The sequence below is a fragment of the Phocoena sinus genome, chromosome 15 (assembly GCF_008692025.1).
Source record: "Phocoena sinus isolate mPhoSin1 chromosome 15, mPhoSin1.pri, whole genome shotgun sequence".
Classification (NCBI taxonomy): Eukaryota; Metazoa; Chordata; class Mammalia; order Artiodactyla; family Phocoenidae; genus Phocoena; species Phocoena sinus.
Window position 1 is genome coordinate 22,238,933 of NC_045777.1, and position 13,433 is coordinate 22,252,365.

General features: G+C 57.9%; 1 protein-coding gene across 3 annotated transcripts in view; it reads right to left on the reverse strand.

The window, feature by feature from the left end:
- Positions 1 to 524: 524 nt before the first annotated feature.
- Positions 525 to 13,433, reverse strand: part of SRC (SRC proto-oncogene, non-receptor tyrosine kinase) — a 56,614-nt gene continuing 43,705 nt past the window's right edge. For all 3 annotated transcript variants that reach the window (XM_032605461.1, XM_032605459.1, XM_032605460.1), the window contains exons 6-14: positions 11,746 to 11,844; positions 11,467 to 11,570; positions 9,431 to 9,580; positions 7,800 to 7,955; positions 5,520 to 5,699; positions 4,520 to 4,596; positions 3,404 to 3,557; positions 3,110 to 3,241; positions 525 to 2,803 (exon numbers count right to left, since the gene is read on the reverse strand). In XM_032605461.1, the coding sequence (XP_032461352.1) occupies positions 2,595 to 2,803; positions 3,110 to 3,241; positions 3,404 to 3,557; positions 4,520 to 4,596; positions 5,520 to 5,699; positions 7,800 to 7,955; positions 9,431 to 9,580; positions 11,467 to 11,570; positions 11,746 to 11,844 (1,261 nt within the window). In that variant the 3' untranslated portion in view covers positions 525 to 2,594. The remainder of the gene's footprint in view (positions 2,804 to 3,109; positions 3,242 to 3,403; positions 3,558 to 4,519; positions 4,597 to 5,519; positions 5,700 to 7,799; positions 7,956 to 9,430; positions 9,581 to 11,466; positions 11,571 to 11,745; positions 11,845 to 13,433) is intronic.

Consider the following 13,433-nt stretch of genomic DNA (forward strand, 5'->3'; position numbering starts at 1 on the left):
TTGGTGGAGGGGAGAAGGGAGGAGAGGAAGGGTCTTTGGATTTTTCTCCAGGGTGCCCAGGGCTTTTGCTAACCCAGTCTCACCAACTCCCTACCCACCCAGCCCAGCACTCCTGGGAAACACACAGCATGCACACAACCGCATCTCCCTGTGAGGACATCCACAACTCCACAAGGGCCTGACAGCCCTGAGGGGTCCCCAGAGTGTCAACTGCCACCATCCACCCAGGGCAAAGAGTCTTCAACTGCTCACACTTCCTGCTCACAAGCCCTGGGCTTCGCCTGGTGCATCTCAGACATAAGCAAGGTTTCTGCCAGGCACAGTCACTCCCCAAACTCAGGGATGGATGTGCACACACAGGCGCATTCCAGAGATCTCCAATCTGATTATGTCCCTCTCTGGCCTCAAGCCCTCCAGCCACCAATGCTGCCTGCACAAAGGCCCCTCTGACACAGTCTGTCCTCACATCCCACCCCCTCTCACTCTCCAGCACACAATAGATACTCAAGAAACCGCTGACCAAACTCTGAGGTCTGTTTGTGTTTAATCAGACAATATGCAAAGTATTTACAACCAATTCCAAATCCCCCCTCCCCCCACAGGCCTCGGCCATGGAACGCAGGAACCCCAGGCCCTGCCCAGAGCCGGGGGTCCCCTAGGCCTCTGCATAGTCATCTGAAATCTACAAAACACTGTTTGTTTAAAAAAAAAAAAAGACAGTATTAGGACACCTTATACAAAGGACACTGGGCAGTCAGAAGGGGATTTGGGAGCGCGCTGGGGTAAGTGAGTCCAGATTCGACTGGGACGGAGACAGGACAGGAGAAGACTTGGGTAATAAACATGTATGAAAGGAAAAGTTGAAATTTCATAGGCAGGCACCACTTGGCCTCCCTCCCCACTGGCAGGGCCTGGCTGGCTCGAGAACCCCTGGCAGCAGGAACGTTATTGCTATGATGGGGGGCTGTGGGTGAAATGTACAACAGGTCTGGGGGACAGAGCAGAGGGCGTTTTTACATGTTAAATATGAACACACATGGAGGAACATACACGTGCACACACACACACACACACACACACACATGCACACAGGGGCCCTTGGCAAGATGCCTACAAACTGTTGGCTGCCCCATTTAAGAAGGACACACTGAGGTCCAGGGAGAAGCCACCACATAGCCCAAGGGCCAAAACACGGTCTCCTGATGCCATGGGCTGAGCTCACCACGTGATGCCAGGCCACAGGGTCTGGACAGGAGTGGAGCAGTTGCAGAGGGCATGGCCACAAATGGAGGCAGACAATGCAGCCCAGAGAAGGAAGCAGGGGCTGCCCGAGGGCACACAGCCAGTCCTGGTGTGTGACAATAGACACCCCAGTCCTCTCTCCTCACCCCAGTCTAGGCACTCCTTTCCGTACTCGTGAGTTAAAGGTGCCAACTTGGGGAGAAGAGCAGGGGCCAGGCGTTGAAATGACACAGGACAAACTGGGCGAAGGAGGACCTGGGGTTCCTTCCTGAGGCCAGAGCCTCCCAATCATATGGATCTTCTATTTCTGCTTGATTGCCTCCAGAGCCGGTGAGCTCACTCCCTTTCATGATTGGCTAGCTCCAAAGGTCAAATACCTCCCACCTTCTGATTGAAACCTGCCTCCCTACCCTTGTACCTTTCATTTCTAGCTCAGCCCCACATCTACCTCCACTCTCTCCCCCCACAATAGCCCACTGAGCAAACAGAAGCAGCAGGACTCTCTCTGCTATCTCTAACCCGTCCTCAGGCCCCTTGTCCCCTGGGCTGCCCCAGTCTGTCCACAGTGCCTCAAAGGACAATCCTGTTGGTTCCTGAGGAAGACAGAGGGAGCACCAGGTTCCAATCCCACCTGAACCCTGAACTGCCCTGTGGCCTTGGGCAAGTCACATCCCCTCTCTGGACTCAGTTTCCCCACGGGTAGTATGGGGACAAGGAATTGAAGATCTCTAAGGATCCCTCAGGTCTAAGAAGGGCAGGGTTTGAGGGAGGTGTCCACCCCACCCACCAGCAACAAGTCAAGCTAGGCCTCACCAGCCTGGGAGCCACAGCAGAGGGGGCTGGACCCAGCAGCCTCCACCAACAGGCGTTTCAGAAATGGATGGCAAGGAGCAGGGTGGCAGGCAGGCCGAGGGCCAGTGGCCCATCACTCCTCTTTGGAAAGGCTCTTTGGCTAGCTCTGCAGACAGACCTGGGGTGGCGTGGAAGTGGGAAAGGGCCAGTGCGTGCAGTAGGTCGAGGCTAAGAAAAGGGTGCCCTCAGCCCGGCCCTTCTTCCCAGTTCCTCCTGCTGAGACGCACAGAGCTCCAGGAGGGAACGCAGGGAGGAGGTGTGTGGCTGGCCAGGGGCTGGGGCACAGTCACTGCGCCAGCCTTGGACCCCGCCCCCAGGGCGGCCCCAGGCCCCAAGCCCTTCCATGCCACAAAAGAGGGAGGGGCCTCGTCACTGGCAATTCAGCCCCACAGAGAGGATCAACGGGGGGCGGACAGGCAGAGGCAGGCAAGACCCCACGTCAGGGGCCACCCAGCTCAGGATCCAAGCCAAGAAGGCAGTCTGGCCCTGTACCCCACGCCCTATAGGTTCTCTCCGGGCTGGTACTGGGGCTCGGTGGACGTGAAGTAGTCCTCCAGGAAGGCCTGCAGGTACTCGAAGGTGGGCCGCTCCTCTGGGTCCTTCCGCCAGCACTGGCACATGAGGTCATGCAGAGACTCGGGACACTCGGGCGGGCAGGGCATCCGGTAGCCCCTCTCCACCTGGTCCAGCACCTCGCGGTTCACCATCCCTGTGGGCAGAGGGAAGCGTGAGTAGGCTGGCCCCACTGAGGAAAGTGGGGCAGAGGGAGGTTGATGGGAACAACAGAGAGGGCTTCCTGCCTAGGAGAGGGTGGCTGTGACCGTGGCTAAGGCCCCCCCGCAAGGCTGGGAGCCCTCACCAAAGACAGAGCCTAAGATCAGATGGTCAACCTCTTTGTTATACAGATGGGGAAACTGAGGCCCTGGATGGGGTTTGACTTGCCCAAGGTCACCTGAGAGGGGTCACCAGGGCAGGGGCAGAAGGACCAAAGATGGGCTGTGGGGAGCCCTCTTACCGGGGTAGGGCACCCGTCCCTTTGTCGTGAGCTCTGTCAGCAGGATCCCAAAGGACCACACATCTGACTTGATGGTGAACCGGCCATAGAGGGCAGCTTCTGGAGCCGTCCACTTGATGGGGAATTTGGCACCTGCAGGACCAAGAAGGGTCGGGGGAGCTCAGGAGAACATCATGACCGCTCTGCCAGATAGGCACCATTCTCATCCCCACTTGACAGAGGAGGAAACTGAGGCTCAGAGAAGGGGTGTGACTGCCCACGGCCACACGGCATCTGCCGGGAGCCTCTGCCCACCTTGCCGGGCTGTGTACTCATTGTCTTCGATGAGCCGAGCCAGCCCAAAGTCAGCCACTTTGCACACGAGGCTTTCTCCAACCAGGATGTTGGCAGCACGGAGGTCTCGGTGGACATAGTTCATCCGCTCCACGTACGCCATGCCTGAAGCGATCTGTAGGCAGAACCCAGGAGCCTGGCTCAGGGGCCACCCCTTGCCCTTCCCAGATCACAGGGCACATGCCCAGGGGTGGTGTTATCCCCAGGAGTGGATAGCCAACCAAATGCCCCACCCTTCCCAGTTCTTCAGGCAATGACGTCAATTTACAATAAATACTGTTGGCACAAAAAGCAGGACCAGTGCCCAGCAGGAGGAGGTAGCATAGGGAAAAGGACAAAGGGGAGGCACAAGACTAGATGCAGCCAGGGAAGTGGGGTGACCATGCAAAAGAGGCCCCAGATGCTCCCAGAGACACAGATGAGTGTCAGGTCCTGCCTGTTGTCCCAAGTACCCTCCCTGAACCTCAGTTTTCTCACCTGTCAAATGGAATAATAGCCATCTCTACCACCTGATTGTATTAAGGATTAAATTAAAAAGTAGTTGTTGGGGCTTCCCTGGTGGTGCAGTGGTTCAGAGTCCGCCTGCCGATGCAGGGAACACGGGTTCGTGCCCCGGTCCGGGAAGATCCCACGTGCCGCGGAGCGGCTAGGCCCGTGCCATGGCCGCTGAGCCTGCGTGTCTGGAGTCTGTGCTCCGCAACAGGAGAGGCCACAACAGTGAGAGGCCCACGTACCCCCCACCAAAAAAAAAAAAAGTAGCTGTTGAGCACTGCCTACAGCAAGCAAGTACTAATACATGTTTGATGAGTGACTGACATTGACAGAGAAGAAAACTGAGGTCTGAGGTCCCATAGCAAGTCAGTGACTCCTGATGCCCAGGTAAGGGCTCTTTCTTCTGCCCGAACCACCACTCACAGCACCTGTAAGTGGTCCCAGTAATACATGGGATGAGATCAGTGAGCGTGGGGCAACCAAGACAAGTTCCTTGGAGGGGGCACTCAAGAGGCCAGACATGGCTGAACCAGGTGGGTCAGAGAGCTCAAGGCCAGGTGTGGGAGCGGGGAGGGGCTGGCTCACCTGAGCAGCCATGTCCACCAGCTGAGGCAGCCGCAGGTACTTGCCCGTCTCCCCCTTGAGAAAGTCCAGCAAACTCCCTGGAGAGAGAGAAAGCAGCTCTAGCCCCCACCCTGTCCTCCCTGAGCCAGGAAGCAGTGACTCCCAGATCTCGTCCACCGGGGCAGGCTGGCCTCACTTTAACCACACAGCAGATTTTGTGCAAACCCATCTCTGAATAAAGTCTGTGTTTGTCACTTAAAAGGCAAGCAGGATGGGAAACAACCAAATGTCTGCCTCTAGGCAAACAGAACTGTGGTACGGCTATACTACGGAATACGACTCAGCGACAAAAAGGAACAAACTACTGAATCACACGACAAGAAGGAAAACCCTCAGATGTAAAAGATGTAGCTATACGAAATTCTAGAAGAAACAACTCTGCGAAGACATTAAGCCCATCAGCGGCTCTGTGGGTTTGGGGCTGGAGAGCATTACCTGCAAAGGGGTACGAGGGCGCTTCTGGGGGTGACGGCCATCTATATCTCGGTTGTGGTAGGAGATACACAGCATAGCCATTTGTTAAAACTCACCGAACTGGACGCTTAAAATGGTGTATTTTATCCCATGTAAATTATACCTCCAAAAAGTGGAATTTTGAAAAATAATTAATTTCAAAACCAAGTAAAAGTCAAGCCAGGAACTTGACCCAGATGTGCTGTGGCTCAGCTTGGAGGATTCGGGGAGTTCTCCTTCCAGCCCCAGAACGGCAAATGGCTTTACAAAACCAGCAAATGGGGGGACGTAGATGCATCGTGGGAAATCATTAAAAACAAAATGAACGGAGAAAGGCAACCTTTGGTTTAACTTTCCATTGACATGGGAAGTTGGTTCTTTCCATTCATTCCACCTTTAAAGGCATATGCTCTAGATGTGGTGGGAGGTGAAGCACATCCCACCTGCCCTTTTGTGAGGACCCCAGCCAGGGGTCACCCATGTGTCCACGCCATCACGCAGGCCTCACCCTTGCTCATGTACTCCGTGACGATGTAGATGGGCTCCTCAGACACCACCGCGTACAGCTGCACCAGCTTCTCATGCCTCAGTTTCTTCATGACCTGGGCCTCCTGAAGGAAGGCCTCCGGAGACATCGTGCCGGGCTTCAGAGTTTTGATGGCCACCCTGGTGGTGCCATTCCAGGTCCCTGCATGGAAAGGGGTGCAGGCTGCCTCAGGGGAGGACCCCCATTCTCACCCCACAGGGACCAGGATCTGCCGGCCTGGGTACCAATTTCAGCTCTGGCCTCCCAGGCCACGTGACAAGCCAAGCCAAGGCCCAGCCCCTTTCTGGACCTCAGTGTCCCATCTGCAGATGGGCAGGACGCTCCTCACACAGGGCACGCTCAAGAAACAGGAGCTGTTGTTCGGACGCTGATTATTAGAGATGTCCCCCAAAGCAGCACCCTCGTCTGAGAGCTGGGGGACCATGGTTCCAACTCAACCGCCCTCTCCTGGGTAGGCATGTTCCTTCTGGTGGCCCAGGTGTTAGCAGATGGAGCACGTACTCGTGGGGGCGGGGGGTGAGGCAGAGCCGGCCTCAGAACAAGGCCACCAGAACAAGAGCTTGTCTCAAGCCACACTCCCCAAACAGTAAGGCATCACACTTAGAAGGGCTCGGACGTCAGTCTGGCAGGAGTTTGCCTCCCACCTCTGCCTCCTCCCAGCAGTGAGACCATAGGTGAGCCAGTTCCCCTCTCTGAGCCTCGATTTTCTCATCCGGAAAATGGGAATGCTGTAGTATCCACCTGTGGGCTGTCTGAGGATTAAATGAGATTTTAGCCACTGGGCCAAGCCCACTGTAAGGACACAGTTAATAATAGCTGCAGCTGTCATTTTATTATTATCTGGTTTTACATTGTGAGGCCTTAGGGGAAGCTGTGCTCTAAACCAGTGTGTTTAATCTGAGTTTTGTCCCAGCTGGGCCTGAGGCGCCTTGGGCCCATTCCTGCCCATCTCTGGGCCTCCAGGTGCGAGTTGGGGCTTGGGCCCCTGTCTGTGGCCTTCCCGGCACAGGCCCTCTGGGCATGCGTACCAGGCGCTTCGTGAGTCTACCTGGATCATCCAGGGAAGAACGGGAGCCTCCCCCACTGACTGTTCACCGCACGCCCAAGCCAGGAATGAGTTTTGCAGCCACAGGAATGGCTGACGCCATGGATTTTTCAGGTTTTGCTCACATCCTCTTTTTGTGCCTGTGCCTGGGAGCTGGCTTCTCATCCCCCTCCCCTCTCCCCAGCTCAAAGCCTCCCCTTCCCTGACTTGGCCTGACCTCCAGCCTGCAGGCCTCTGTCCCTGCAGTGCTGCCACCCAGGAACCCCCTCTGCTCTCCTCCATCATCTCTTCCTCTGAAGGGAGGGAAGTGGTGGTGGTGACGCCAAGTGAATACTGCGGCTCAGATGAAACAACCTTGAAAACAGCACACGGCCATCCACCACCCCCCCACACAACATACACACCCCCTCGCTGGACGCGCAGGCTCACAACAGCCAGGCCTGCCTCACCGCTGCCTCTGCAACTCCTGTGTCAGCAGAAACCAAAGCAGAAGGGGGCCTGGGTTTTGTCAGGGCTGCGTGGCATTTTGTTTTCAAGGACGGTTTGGCCGTCTCTCCAGAGTTAGACAGGAGATCATTAACAGGCCTGGAACACGCCAGACCCTGTACTCCTTCTGTGAGCGGGGGCTTCTCTTCCCACAGCTGAAGCTAACGTGTGGACCCACACGGGGCCAGCGTTCTCTCAACCCCACCAGGGTGTCCTATTATCACCAGTCCCATTTTACAGTTGGGAAGATCAAGGCTCTGTCCATGAGTGTGACAAAGGAGAGCTGTGCATGCAATAGCAGGTGGGCTGGGTGGCATCCTGGAAGGCTTCCCAGGGGAAGTGGCACCTGAGCTTGGATCCGCAGGAGGGTGAGTGGTTGACTCGGAAAAATAGCCCTCCAGAGTGAAGCCACCCAGCCCAGGCCACACGGCACGTCACTGGGACGTCACGATGCCCAGCCCTGAGCAGTTCTGGGTAAACAGGTACCACGGTGTGTGGAGGTGTGGCGGTCTACACCTCAACTTGCTGTCAGCCACCACTGGGGGAGCTCCATGTTGAAAGTAGGGCCCACTGTTCAGCAGAGGTGATGGGGCTCGTGGAGGCGAAGGCTGGGGGACCCATGGGGCCTTGAGCTGCCACTTTGGACAGACATCTGCCTGGTTCGCAGGTGGGCACATGGCGGAGTGTGCGGGGCCGGGGCAAGGCCTTACCCATCCACACCTCTCCGAAGCAGCCCTGGCCCAGCTTGACCTCCAGCCGCAGCGACTCCCGGGGGATCTCCCAGGCGTCCTTGGCCAGGCCCTGAGTCTGTGGCTTGGACATGGGGCACACAGTGGTGAGGCGGTGGCACAGGCCGTCAGCGTGTTCTGAAGACAGAGGCAGGGAGGTGGAGTTCAGGCCCGGCATCTGTGCTGGGGTCTCCGTGTCCTGCAGACTTACACACTGTATGCACACAGGCTTCGGGGAGGCACAGGACACCCCCAAGGCCAGGCATCCATACCTATGTGTACAGAACCGTCCCCAACACAGGCCCACACCGCCTCATGCATCTGCTCCCTGAGTCATTCATTCATTCATTCATCAGACTTTAAGCGGGGGCTACCTAGGCAGGTGCCAGGGACCCAGTGGAAACCTGCCCTCAGGGAGTGCATAGTTCAGGACGACACCCAACTTCCCTTAATCACCTCCGAGGACCATGAGTGTGACAGAGGAGAGCTGTGCATGCAATAGCAGGTGGGCTGGGTGGCATCCTGGAAGGCTTCCCAGAGGAAGCGGCACCTGAGCTTGGATCCACAGGAGAGTGAGTGGTTGACTCAGGAAAATAGCCCTCCAGGCAGAGGGCACGCTGCCTCATGCATGTGCAAAGGCCCTGAGGGAGAAATAAGCCCCTGGGTTGGAGGAACTGAAAGGAGGCCAGGGGGCTGCTGGAGAGTGACTGGGGGAAGGAGGGCCCCAGATAAGGCAGGGAGGCCAGCCAGGTTTAGACTACCCAAGGTCTCAGAGGCCACATGGGCGTCTTTATCCTAAAATTCCAAGGTAACCCCTGGAGGGTTTTGATCTGGGGGAACGGGGTTCAGAATGAAACCTACAGTGGTGGCCAAGGGGACAGAGCGGGGTGGCAGATCCTAGAGGGAGTCGGGAGGCCTCAGGAAAGGCCACACCTGCACGCGCAGGCCACAGCCACGTGCCACAGGCCCACAGACACCCACAGAGAGCTGTCCACGTGGGAGCACCCAGGCCATGATGCCTCAGTCCAGCGGGCAGCCCTGAACATCCAGATGGGTCGGCCACACTCCCGCACACTCGGCCTGGCCCGCGCTCACGCCCTGCGCACGTGAGCTCCCCAACTGCGCGCGCTCTCTCCCGCTCTCTGCTACAATCCAATCAATAGAGCCGCCCCTCCTTGTCTCCCGGTAACCATTCTAACTGGTCCTAAGGCTGCAGGGGCAAATGACACCGGCCTATGACACCGGCCCCCTCCTTCCCAGCTCACTCCTCCAGGCAGCCCCCTCCTCATCAGGCAGCTGCGGAGGAGGAGAGAGGTTAGAGGGGCAGGTTGGGGTGGGGGGAGGGAAGAGGGGAAACAGTGAAGAGAGGGCACAGGGAGGAGAGAAGGAAAACAGAGGGGGTGGGAGGAGGGAGAAAGGGGAGAGGAAGAGCTGGGGAGGGGAACAGGAGCCCACATCCCCAGGGTGACAGAAGTCCTGGCCCTTGTTGGCCCCAAAGCCCCCCTCCTCAGGGTCTGCAGCTCATAGGATAGGCGGAGACCCCCGCATGCTCTCCGAGGGCCTACTCTCCCCCGCGCTCCGCTGGCCGCCCGGGAGACCTGCCCGGCACTCACTGGAGTAGTAGGCCACGAGCTGCTGCAGGCTGTTGAACTGGGTGCGGGAGGTGATGTAGAAGCCGCCGCTGTCCAGCTTGCGGATCTTGTAGTGCTTCACGTTGAGGCCCTTGGCGTTGTCGAAGTCAGACACTGAGAGGCAGTAGGCGCCTGCAGGGCAGGCCGAAGAGGAGCCGTGACCACCATGCCGGCCCACCGATGGGCCACGACATCGAGCACACCTACCCAACACGGGACGGAAGGGAGGCACAGGCAGAGCCAGGTCTGGCCCAGCCTGTCTCTGAGCACCCAGTTCTGGGGCGGCCACTGGGGCAGAGCCAAAGGACAAAGGGGCACCTGACCGGAGAGCCTTTCCATGAACCCTTGGCCCTAGCAAGACCTCTGAAGCCCAGGTGTGCATCCCCACTGTGTGACCTGAGCGAGTGGCTAGCCCTCTCTGGGCCTCGGTTTCCTCCGCTGCACAATGGGGCTACTTCCCGGGCTGCTGGGGAGATTCAATGAGACTACATATAAGAGGGCCTGACACACAGTAGGTGCTCGATAAATGCTGGCAGGGAACCTAACAGGAATGGTCCCAAGTGGCTGTGTGTCCCTGGCCTAACTGCCTCCCCTCTGTGGGTCTGCCCACGGGCACACTGTCCGGGCCCTGCCCCTTCCTGAAGACTCCAGGCTCAGGCAGGAGCCAGTGGTTGGCTGAGGCTGGGGCGATCCTGGGCAGAAGACCACGTACTGGGTGTGGCCTGAAGGCTGCCAGAGCTAAGCTGGGCCAATCCCGATGGCCCCTCCCTGTTTCCCTTGAGCCTGGAAGAGCTCTGGGCTGGAAAAGTTTCCTTCTGCCCAACAGGCCTGGCTAAGCCTGAGCCTAAGAGATGCCTGGGGTGGCATCAGGGAACAAAGCTGAGCCCCAGGGGTAGGGGAGGAGGCTCCAGGGGCCAGAGAAAGCCTTTCTCGGGAAGCAGCACAGAGGCATCATGCTAGAAGCCCAGTCCGCACAGCCCACAAAACCTCTGGACAATCCTCAGGTGGGGGTTACAATCTCCAGTGTAAAGAAGGGAAAATGAGGCCCAGAGAGGGAAAGCAGCTAGCCTCAGGTCACCCAGCAAGTCAGGCACAGAGCTGGGACTTGAACCCATACCTGGGTCTCTAAAGCCTGCATTGGACAGCCATGACTTTCTACAGATGGCCAGGCCGTGTGCGTATAGAAGCCACAGGCCTGAGTCTAAGGCCAAGCCCTGACCACATGTGCACACACACAGGCATGCCTGTGTCCAGTGGCTGTATGATCACACAGGTCCACACTCCCTAGGCCCTTGGGCACAAGGACAAACCCATAACAATTCACTCCCACACAGCAACCCACAGACAACTCCACCCCCATGTGTGCACACACATGCCTGGACCCACACACGGCATGCACAGCCACATGACCTCTCATAAATGCACACACATGACACGGATGCTCTGCCTTCCCATCTCCCACTGAGCCCCAGGCCCACAGGAAGCGGGAGCTTCGTAGCTATGGTGATGGAGAGTCTGCAACCCACGTGCGGAGGGGCTGGAGAGAAAGGGGTGATCATTCTCTGGTGGGGAAGAAGAACAGGAGAGGAAGAGAGGCCAGGACTGTCGGGGGAAGGGCAAAGCCAGGTCGCAGCACCCAGTCCAGCCCCTGAGGCCCCTAGAGAAGGGGAAGGAGAGGGGCCCACTGCATCAACACCCTCCCTGGGAACAGCCTTTTGCTCTGTGACCCTCAGACTCCCTGACAACCTGTGCCCATTCCTCACCTGAGGAACCTGAGGCCAGAGAGGCTGGCCTCTTTTGCTGCACCTGTTGCGTCACCTTTTGCTGCATCTCTGGTCAACCCAGAGTGACTCAGTGTTCCTCAAATGGACCTCCCTGCCTTTGATCCTGTCTTTTTCTCTAGCTAGAGGGCTCTTCCCACCCCACTCCATATACCAAACTCCTATTCATTCCACAATACCCGGCTCAAATAACCCACAAAAGGCTCAGTTCCCACTGGTCAGCAGAAGCACTCATACCTTTCGTGGTCTCACTTTCTCGCACAAGGAAGGTCCCTCTTGGGTTCTCCGCATTGAGCAGTAACCGCTCTGACTCCCGTCTGGTGATCTTGCCAAAGTACCACCTGGGGAGGGAGGTGGAAGGATGGTGCTGGTGGTCCAGGCTTCCGCCCACCCACAGTGCCTCTTCCTGGGATGTGGCTGGGGCCCTGGGCAGCCAGACCTCCCACTCTAGCCCAGGAGAGAAGCTCTGAACTGGCAGCGATGGTAAGCAAGCAGGAGGCCAGAGTCGATACTCACTCCTCGGCCTGGATGGAGTCGGAGGGCGCGACGTAGTTGCTGGGGATATAGCCCGTCTGTCCTGTGCTGAGTGAGTGGGCCAGCCACCAGTCTCCCTCTCTGAGCAGGGGGAGAGGGAGGGAGCAAAGGAGAAGGGAACCATCAGCAATGGAGCCCGATGCCTGCAATCTTTATAGGTGCTGTGCTGGGGGCTCTTGAGGCTGAGTGAGGTGCAGGGAACAGTGAGATCAGGCCTCTCACAGCTGCCAGGCCGAGGCGGCCTGGGACTCTTCCCCTCCCTACCCCAGATGCCTCTTGGCCAAAGCTGACTCAGATGACAAGGCCCGAATTCACGGGGCAGAGTCCTGGGACAGGAAGTGATCTGCTTTCCTTCAGATAGAACAAGCAGTCTCAAGATGCCAAGAGCCGCCTTGGGATTGAGGGAGGGAGTTCCCTGTCTTTGGGGAGCAAGCAAGTTGTAACAGGAGAAGATTCCTCCTGAGATGGATGTCAAATCAGACCTTCAAATCCTCCCCAACTCCTGAGATTTGGAAGCCCAAGCCTGGGAGCTGGTAAGACCTGAGTGGAGGCAAGGGGTGGCTCTTTGGGGGCTTGGTGACAATCCAGGCGCCAACCCTGCAAACTGGAGCAGTGCTTGCCTTTGTCACAGATCATGGGTCACACCCACAGGGCTCCTTGACTGAAAACTACAGGCCTCCTCCTGCAGCCTACCCATCTATGGGGGAAACTGAGGCCAGAGGGGGCTGGGACTTGCCCAAAGTCACACAGCGAGTCGTGTCAGAGGGAGCTGAGGTGGCAGAGCCCCAGTACCCAGGGCCCTCTACACTAATTGCCCCATGAGGAGGAGGTGATGGGGACAGGGTGATGGGCGGGAAGAGCCCCCGGCAGGGCGGGTCCCCTGGGTCTGGGTGGGAGTGGGGAGGGGGCAGAAGTACCTTTGCAGCCATCTGAATGTGAACCAGGTCTGGCTGGAGCGGGGGTCCAGAGACACAGAGGAGGGAGGAGAAAGCGAGAGCCCAACAGGAAAGAAGAGGCAGAAATGGGGGTGGTGAGAGAGAGAGAGGCAGAAAGAGCGAGGGAGAGAGCTGAGCGCCAGGCGGTGCTGGGGACGGGGGAGGGGGGACAAGGCGGGGCAGCCACTAGGGCCTCGCATCCAAAGCAATCCAAGGGGACAGGGAGAGGGGTCTATGGGGAGGGAGGAGAGGCCAATGGGAAGGGCTGCCTGGGAAATAGGGTCCAGCCCCCTCCCATTCCCACTGTGCAGATGGGAAGACTGAGGCTAGAGAAGCAAAGGCCTCTGCTCAAGGTCACGTCACGCAGCCAGGCCCAGGTTCCTAACTCCCAGATGAGAAGGAAGCCTTCCCTACAGGGTGCAGCAGGGCTTGATACCTTGCTGAGCTTCTCAATCCAAGGCTGCCTTTGACCTCATCACAACCCTGAGAAGACACAAGCAAGCAGGATGTGCTCCCCCACTCCCTATCACCGGGACACAATGAGAGAAAGGCCCTTGCCCACAGCCACAGTCTGGACTTGAACCTGGATCCCTGGCTCCTGGTTTTTCTGAGCTGCCTCTGACCCATATTCTTCAGCCCATTTTGAAGATGGAGAAGTTGAGGCCGAGAGAGAGTGGGGCTGGGGGAGCTCTCTGAGAACAGGTGAGTACAGGTGAGCATCCCAGAGCCAGGGGC